The sequence below is a fragment of the Rhincodon typus genome, unplaced genomic scaffold, assembly GCF_021869965.1.
Source record: "Rhincodon typus isolate 14 unplaced genomic scaffold, sRhiTyp1.1 hic_rhity00009883, whole genome shotgun sequence".
Classification (NCBI taxonomy): Eukaryota; Metazoa; Chordata; class Chondrichthyes; order Orectolobiformes; family Rhincodontidae; genus Rhincodon; species Rhincodon typus.
The window spans coordinates 1-7,894 of record NW_025975521.1 but is presented as its reverse complement, the minus strand read 5'-3'; the positions used below and the strand labels follow the sequence as shown (position 1 = coordinate 7,894).

The 7,894-nt window shown below is 53.4% G+C and overlaps 1 protein-coding gene across 1 annotated transcript; it reads right to left on the bottom strand.

Annotated features, from left to right (window-relative positions):
• Window positions 1-3,334: 3,334 nt before the first annotated feature.
• Window positions 3,335-7,784, bottom strand: LOC125482404 (RAF proto-oncogene serine/threonine-protein kinase-like). Its single transcript, XM_048594476.1, has 3 exons — window positions 7,536-7,784; window positions 6,397-6,531; window positions 3,335-4,136 (listed from the first exon to the last, which is right to left on the bottom strand). The coding sequence occupies exons 1-3, from the start codon at window positions 7,782-7,784 to the stop codon at window positions 3,996-3,998; spliced, it is 525 nt and encodes a 174-aa protein (XP_048450433.1). The 3' UTR covers window positions 3,335-3,995.
• Between the last annotated feature and the right edge of the window lie 110 nt (window positions 7,785-7,894).

Sequence of the window (7,894 nt, the reverse complement as noted above, 5' to 3'; positions counted from 1 at the left end):
TTATAATCCTTTCCAACACTTTACCCACAACCGAAGTAAGGCTCACTGGTCTATAATTACCAGGGTTGTCTCTACTCCCCTTCTTGAACAAGGGGACAACATTTGCTAGTCTCCAGTCTTCTGGCACTATTCCTGAAGACAATGACGACATAAAGATCAAAGCCAAAGGCTCTGCAATCTCCTCTCTAGCTTCCCAGAGAATCCTAGGATAAATCCCATCCAGCCCAGGGGACTTATCTATTTTCACACCTTCCAGAATTGCTAACACCTCCTCCTTATGAACCTCAATCCCGTCTAGTCTAATAGACTGTATCTCAGTATTCTCCTCGACTACATTGTCTTTTTCCTGTGTGAATACTGACGAAAAATATTCATTTAGCACCTCTCCTATCTCTTCGGACTCCACGCACAACTTCCCACTACTGTCCTTGACCGGCCCCAATCTTACTCTCGTCATTCTTTTATTCCTGACATACCTATAGAAAGCTTTAGGGTTTTCCTTGATCCTACCTGCTAAAGACTTCTCATGTCCCCTCCTGGCTCTTCTTCGCTCTCTCTTTAGGTCCTTCCTGGCTAACTTGTAACTCTCAAGCGCCCTCACTGAGCCTTCACGCCTCATCTCTACATAAGCCTCCTTCTTCCTCTTGACAAGAAATTCAATTTCTTTAGTAAACCACGGTTCCCTCGCTCGACCACTTCCTCCCTGCCTGACAGGTACATACTTCTCAAGGACACGCAGTAGCTGTTCCTTGAACAAGCTCCACATTTCAATTGTGCCCAGCCCCTGCAGTTTCCTTCTCCATCCTATGCATCCTAAATCTTGCCTCATCGCCTCATAGTTGCCTTTCCCCCAGCTATAACTCTTGCCCTGCTTTATATACCGATCCCTTTCACTGGAGGCTTGGCAGGTCAAAGGCAGAAAGGCTAAACACATGGACTCTGCCTGTCACAGGGCTACCCCCTGTCTCTTACCTCCAAGCCACGGACTCGACTCTCCCGAGATCTGTCCACGCTCCTCCGACTCTCAGCTCCAGATCATCCCTCCCCATTTCCTGGACGGACTGCCCTGCCTCCAACCGCTGTGCCAGAAGTGGCAAGGGGCTAAAAGCTCTAGGGCTCCCTCTCTCTTCCCTCGGGCCTTCAAACCTCACCTTCTCGCATAAGCCTTCAGTCACCCACCCTGAGGATCCGCTTCAAAGACTGAAGACCGACTCTGTGCCTGATGTGAGCTTCCTCCTTTGGCGGTGTTGATGATGAGCGAGGAAGGTTGGGAAGGAGCCACTAAAGGCAGACACACAGACATACACACACACACTCACAAAGACACACACATATATTCACAGACACAGACACACACACTCACAGACATACACACACACACAGACACAGACACACACACACTCACAGACATACACACACACACAGACACAGACACACAGACACAGACACACACACACAGACACAGACATACACACACACACTCACAAAAACACACACATATATTCACACACATATATTCACAGACACAGACACACACCGACAGACATACACACACACACAGACACACACACACTCACACACACACACACAGACACAGACACACACTCAGACACAGACACACACTCAGACACAGACACACACACACTCAGACACAGACACACACACACTCAGACATACACACACAGACACAGACACACACACACAGACACAAAAACACACATATATTCACAGACACAGACATATATTCACAGACACACACACACACACTCACAGACAGACATACACACACAGACACACACACACACTCACAAAAACACACACATATATTCACAGACACACACACACACTCAAAAACACACACATATATTCACACACACAGACACACATACACACACACACAGACACAAACTCAGACACACACTCAGACACAGACACACACTCAGACACACACACACAGACACACACAGACACACACACACACACAGACATACACACACACACACTCACAAAAACACACATATATTCACAGACACAGACATATATTCACAGACACACACACACACACTCACAGACAGACATACACACACAGACACACACACAGACACAGACACACACAGACATACACACACACACTCACAAAAACACACACATATATTCACAGACACAGACACACACACACACACACAAAAACACACACATATATTCACAGACAGACACACACACACACACACACAAAAACACACACATATATTCACAGACACAGACACACACACACACTCACAGACAGACATACACACACACAGACACACATACACACACACAGACACACACACACACACTCAGACACAGACATACACACACACACACTCAGACACAGACATACACACACACTCACAGACATACACACACAGACACACACACACAGACACAGACACAGACACACACTCACAGACACACACACACACTCACAAACAGACATACACACACTCACAGACAGACATACACACACTCACAGACAGACATACACACACACACTCACAGACAGACATACACACACACACTCACAGACAGACAGACACACACACACTCAGACAGACATACACACACACACTCACAGACAGACATACACACACACACTCACAGACAGACATACACACACACACACATACATACACACAGACATACAGTCACAAACACATACTCACACACACACACATACACATACACACACACAGAGAGAGGACACCACTCTGACAGTCGGGTTTCGTTCTGTTACCTTCAGGTGACAGTGCGTCAGCAGGAGCTGGATTAGGAAACGGGATCTTAACTCTAACTGTATCTAACCCCGTGCTGTCCCTGGGAGTGTTTGATGGGGGACAGTGTAGAGGGAGCTTTACTCTGTATCCAACCCTGTGCTGTCCCTGGGAGTGTTTGATGGGGGACAGTGTAGAGAGAGCTTTACTCTGTATCTAACTCTGTGCTGCCCCTGTCCTGGAAGTATTTGATGGCATGGGGGGCGAACGGTGTAGAGAGAGCTTTACTCTGTATCTAATCCTGTGCTGTCACTGTTCCTGGTAGTGTTTGATGGGGGGGACAGTGTAGAGAGAGCTTTACTCTGTATCTAACCCCGTGCTGTCCCTGGGAGTATCAGATCCTGACAGTGGACGGGGGGGGTGGGGGGGGGGGGAGGTGTAAGGGTGAACCGTGGTCACAGGCTGCAGTCAGGCTTCCGCAGATGCGCAGGAACAGGAAGCGCGACGTGTAACTGTGCAGCTTTCAAAATACCGCTTTCGTTCTGGCAAAATTAGGAAAGCAAAAATAAAAAACCCTGGCCTAAAAACCAAACCACGGCGTTGTTTTTTATTCTTTTTCTTAAAAAAAAACAGACAGAACAGAAGAGAGGTACCAGCCGGGGAGGGGCACCCACATGGGCCCGAGGCCTAGCTGGGCTCCCACCTCTACAGGCCCCTGGCGATACCTTTGGACCCTGCAGCCGTGAGGAGAAGGGGGCAAGGCGGAGAAAGGGTTGTGTCACACCACTGCCCCTGCGCGATCCCGCCCCCCCCTCCAGCCAAAGCAATCCCGTGAAGAAATTCCATGTCTCAAAGTCTGGAGCAAGCCTAGAGACGCCAATGGGCGTCCAAAGGGTGCCCTCACCCCACCCAACGCAGGGCTGCTTGCCTTTCCGGCTTTTGCGTGAAACAGTTTGTGAACAGTTCGGTGAATCCGTACGCGAGAAGGTGCCCTGCTTGTCTCTGCCCAAAATGAGGGAAGTTGGCCCCCACTGGCACCAGGAAGCGGAGGAAGGACCGTCCTCCAGATCGCGCTTCCCCGAGGCTCGCGCACTGACCTCCTGCGAGGGTCAGGAAGCCAGGGGTGTGGGACGGGAGAGGAGGCGAGTTGCAGCGGATTGCCCCGGGATCCTGCAGGTACTCCCCCTCCTCTCCCTCCCACTCCCCGGGCACCAGGTGGGCAGAGGGGGCTAGGGCCGACTCTCAGGAAGGCATAAGGCGGGAGGCGGTCAGCACGAAGGGGTTGACGTCGTCGCTCTGCACGGCACGGTGCAGCGAGGGCTCTGAGGCACTGCGCTCGATCTTTGGCAGCGCGTGCTGCAGCATCTCGATGGAGGCCAGGATCTGTTGGCGGGGTGGGGGGGAATGTGGGCAGGGAGCAGGAATGTTGGAGAGAGAGTGGGGGTGGGGGGCGAATGGAGGGAGGGAGGTCACACACACACACACAGAGAGAGAGAGAGAGAAAGGTTTACACCATGTTCACAATGTAGCATTGCTAACAGCGCACCAGGAATGCTGCGCTTATTCCCCGTCTCCCTGGGAATGCCGTGCGCAGATCCCATCTCCCTATCTCACCGGGAATACCGTGCACAGTTCCCGTCTCCCTATCTCACCCGGAATACCGTGCACAGTTCCCGTCTCCCTATCCCACCCGGAATACCGTGCACAGTTCCCGTCTCCCTATCCCACCGGGAATACCGTGCACAGTTCCCATCTCCCTATCCCACCGGGAATACCGTGCACAGTTCCCATCTCCCTATCCCACCGGGAATACCGTGCACAGTTCCCATCTCCCTATCTCATCGAGAATACCATGCACAGGAATACTGTGCTTATTTCCTGTCTCTCTACGGCACTGGGAATACCGTGCTCTTTTGCTGTCTCGCTGGGAATACCATGCACAGTTCCCATCTCCCTATCTCAATGGCAATACCATGCACAGTTCACATCGCCCTATCCCAATGGAAAGACCGTGAACAGTTCCCATCACCCCATCCCACCGGGAATACCGTGCACAGTTCCCATCTCTATATCTCACTGGGAATACCGTGCACAGTTCCCATCTCACTAACTCACAGGGAGATACGAACAACGCACTGTATTCCCGGTGAGTTAGTGAGATGGGAACTGTGCACGGTATTCCTGGTGGGATAGGGAGATGGGAACAGTGTATGGTATTCCTGGTGAGATCGGGAATACAGTGCGCTGTTCGTATCTCACTATCTCACCAGGAATACCATACACTGTTCCCATCTCCCTATCCCACCAGGAATACCGTGAACAGTTCCCATCACCCTATCCCACCAGGAATACCGTGCACAGTTCCCATCTCCCTACCCCAATGGAAATACCATGCACAGTTCCCATTGCCCTATCCCACTGGGAATTCTGTGCACAGTTCCTGTCTCCCTATCTCACCAGAATACTGTACACAGTTCCTTCTCCCTATCCCACTGGGAATACCGTACACAGTTCCCATCTCCCTATCACACTGGAAATACTGTGGGCTGCTCCTGACTCCCTATCCACTGGGACTACCGTGCACAGTTCCCATCTCCCTCTCCCACCGGGAATACATCTCCCTGGTATTTTCTCATTAACCTGCCCAGAGATGTTATGGCGTATCCCTGGAGCAAGCGGGATGTGGAACCCAGGCCTCTTAGTCCAGAGGCAGGGGCACTATCACCACCACAGGTCTCTGCATCCCAATGGGAATACTGCACACAGTTCCCTTCTCACTGCACACACTTTTCCAGACTGATTCTTGGGATGGCAGGACTGATGTAGGGAGAGAGAGAGAGAGACCAGATCGGTTAGGGACTATATATTCACTGGAGTTTTTGGAAGGACAAGGAAGGGGATCTGACAGAAACCTGTAAAATCCTAACCAGATTTTGGACGGCGGCGGGGAATGTGCCATCCAGAAGCAGGAGCGCTGTCACGGTCTAAAGGAGATGGGAGGTGGGACTGAGATGGGGGAGAAATGTCGGGGGAGTCCCTGTGGGACTCCCTGCCCCACAGAGAGCAGTCGGGGCTGGAGCATAGAATGTTTTCCAGGACTTAGATAAAATCCTTCGGGCTAAAGGGAAACAGGAACAGGCAGTGAGCTGAATACTCAGCCAGGGTTGTACTGACCAGCAGTACAGGCCTGACAGCCTGAATGGCCTCACTCCTGCTTCTATTCTCTGCGTTTCCATGGGGGACAGCACCCTGACCCTCTACCCCACCCTCAAGAACCAGCCGAGGGAACTCCACCGAACTGCTCCCCCACCTCAGTCCCTCCTTCAGTGAGGGGGCTGGGAACTGGGCACAATGCTGCAGGTGGGGGGTCTCACCATCACCCCCTACAGAGACTGCCTGGGATTTTACACTCCGTTCCCCTATCCCCCACATCAGGGTAAAGGCCGATCCCATTCGTCTGCGTACTGACGTTTAAGGATTCATAGCCCAGGTCCCCCAGATCCCACTGCACCACAGTGTCCTGCACTCTCTCTCTCTCTGGATGGGTCTTGGCTTTGCTATAGGCCGCTGCTGAAGAGGATAACTTCATACTTTCCCGCGGGGCTGCCCACGGTGTGTGTGCCTTTGGAGGGTGATGCCTTACCTGGAAGAACAGCGGCCGCTCATCACGTTTCACCTTGATGCAGTCCACAAGGAGCCTCTTCATAGCCTTTGGGCAGTTGCTGTAGACCTTGCTGAGGTCGGGGGTCAGGTAGCCGCGGCCCACCATAAATATTATCTGCAGCAGAGAGGGCGAGAGTCAGGGCCCCGCCCAAGCGTCAGCCCAGCCAACGGCAGCTTGCTCTCCTCCTGCCCTCAGGACGCCCAAAGCGCCAGGCAATGTTTCTTAAGGTCCGTCGCCCACTGTCCACTCCCCTCCATATGTCGCCTGCTCCCCTCCCCACACCCCCATCTATCCCCCGCTTCCTCCCCGACTCTCTCTCCCGGTTCTCCCTCCCCCAGTTCTCGCTCCCTCCCCAACTCTCCCTTCTGGTTCTCCCTCCCCGACACTCCCTCCCTCAGTTCCTGCTCCCTCCCCAGTTCTCCATCGCCGACTCTCCCTCGCCGGGGTCTCCCTCCATTCCTGCCTGACTGCTCCCGGTTCTAGGCCCAGTATTCCGCCCAGTTCCTGGTCCACACCGACTCTCCCCTCTCTGTTGGAGTGTGCTCGTGCCTGTTGACCGATGATGGCGTCGCGGTGACATCAATAATCCACGGCCCCCACCCCCCCCGAGGGGCGGGAGACACCAGTTCAAATCCCATGCCAGGAGGGTGGAACTCGAACCCAGTGAAGGAATTCCGGGGGATTCGGGGAAGAGGGGGCGGGTGGGGTGGGGTGGCGTTAACACCCCTTTTTTTGGAGGGGGAGATCCGCCATTTTAGTCCGGGGGCTCCACGTGACTCCAGGCCCACGGTGATGCGGCCAACTCCGAACCGTCCTCAGAAACAGCCTGAAGGAGGTGCTCTGTTGGGACAACTCCACAGGATCGGCCTCAAAGCTTCCTCCTCAAGGATAGAATTCCAACATTAAATCGATATAAGACTGACAAGGAGAGGAGGAAAAATAAAACACCCCGGGGCGCCCCCCCCCCCCCCCCCCCCCCCCCCGCTCCCCCAGCCCTTTGATCGCCAAGTCCCTCCTCTGGTCCTGTCGATCACTAACTGCCTGCGACCATCGATAACTGACCTCCCGGTCGCCCAGTCTGCCGGGCTCCCTCTACCCAGCTCTGGTCTCGGCTGTACCTGGTCTCGGTTGTTAATGTGCGAATAGGGCAGCGTGCCCGTCATGATCTCGTAAAGGACGATCCCATAGGCGTAGACGTCTGACTGGAAACTGTACGGATTATTGTCCTGCATCCGAATGACCTCCGGCGCCTGGGCGGTGTGTGTGGGGGGGGGGAGCGAGAGAGAGACCACAGTAAACCCCCAGAAACATACGACGGGCAGCGGAAGCGATGGAGGCTCTTTGGAAAGCAAGTCACCCGAGCTCATTGCGAGTTGTGTTTACACTGCTGCTTTGCAAGGAGTTTCGGGGGAGCAGGGATGGGTAGGAGGCATAAAATGGCTTGGCGCCAAGGTGCGGTCGAATTTGGCCAGCAACA

Excerpts from the sequence above, each read along its gene's own strand:
- LOC125482404 (XM_048594476.1), bottom strand. The coding sequence starts at position 7,784 with ATGAGCTCGGGTGACTTGCTTTCCAAAGAGCCTCCATCGCTTCCGCTG. Across the intron at positions 6,532-7,535 it reads ACATTAACAACCGAGACCAG|ATAATATTTATGGTGGGCCG; the intron begins GTACAGCCGAGA and ends TCTCTGCTGCAG. Across the intron at positions 4,137-6,396 it reads AGCGGCCGCTGTTCTTCCAG|ATCCTGGCCTCCATCGAGAT; the intron begins GTAAGGCATCAC and ends CCCCGCCAACAG.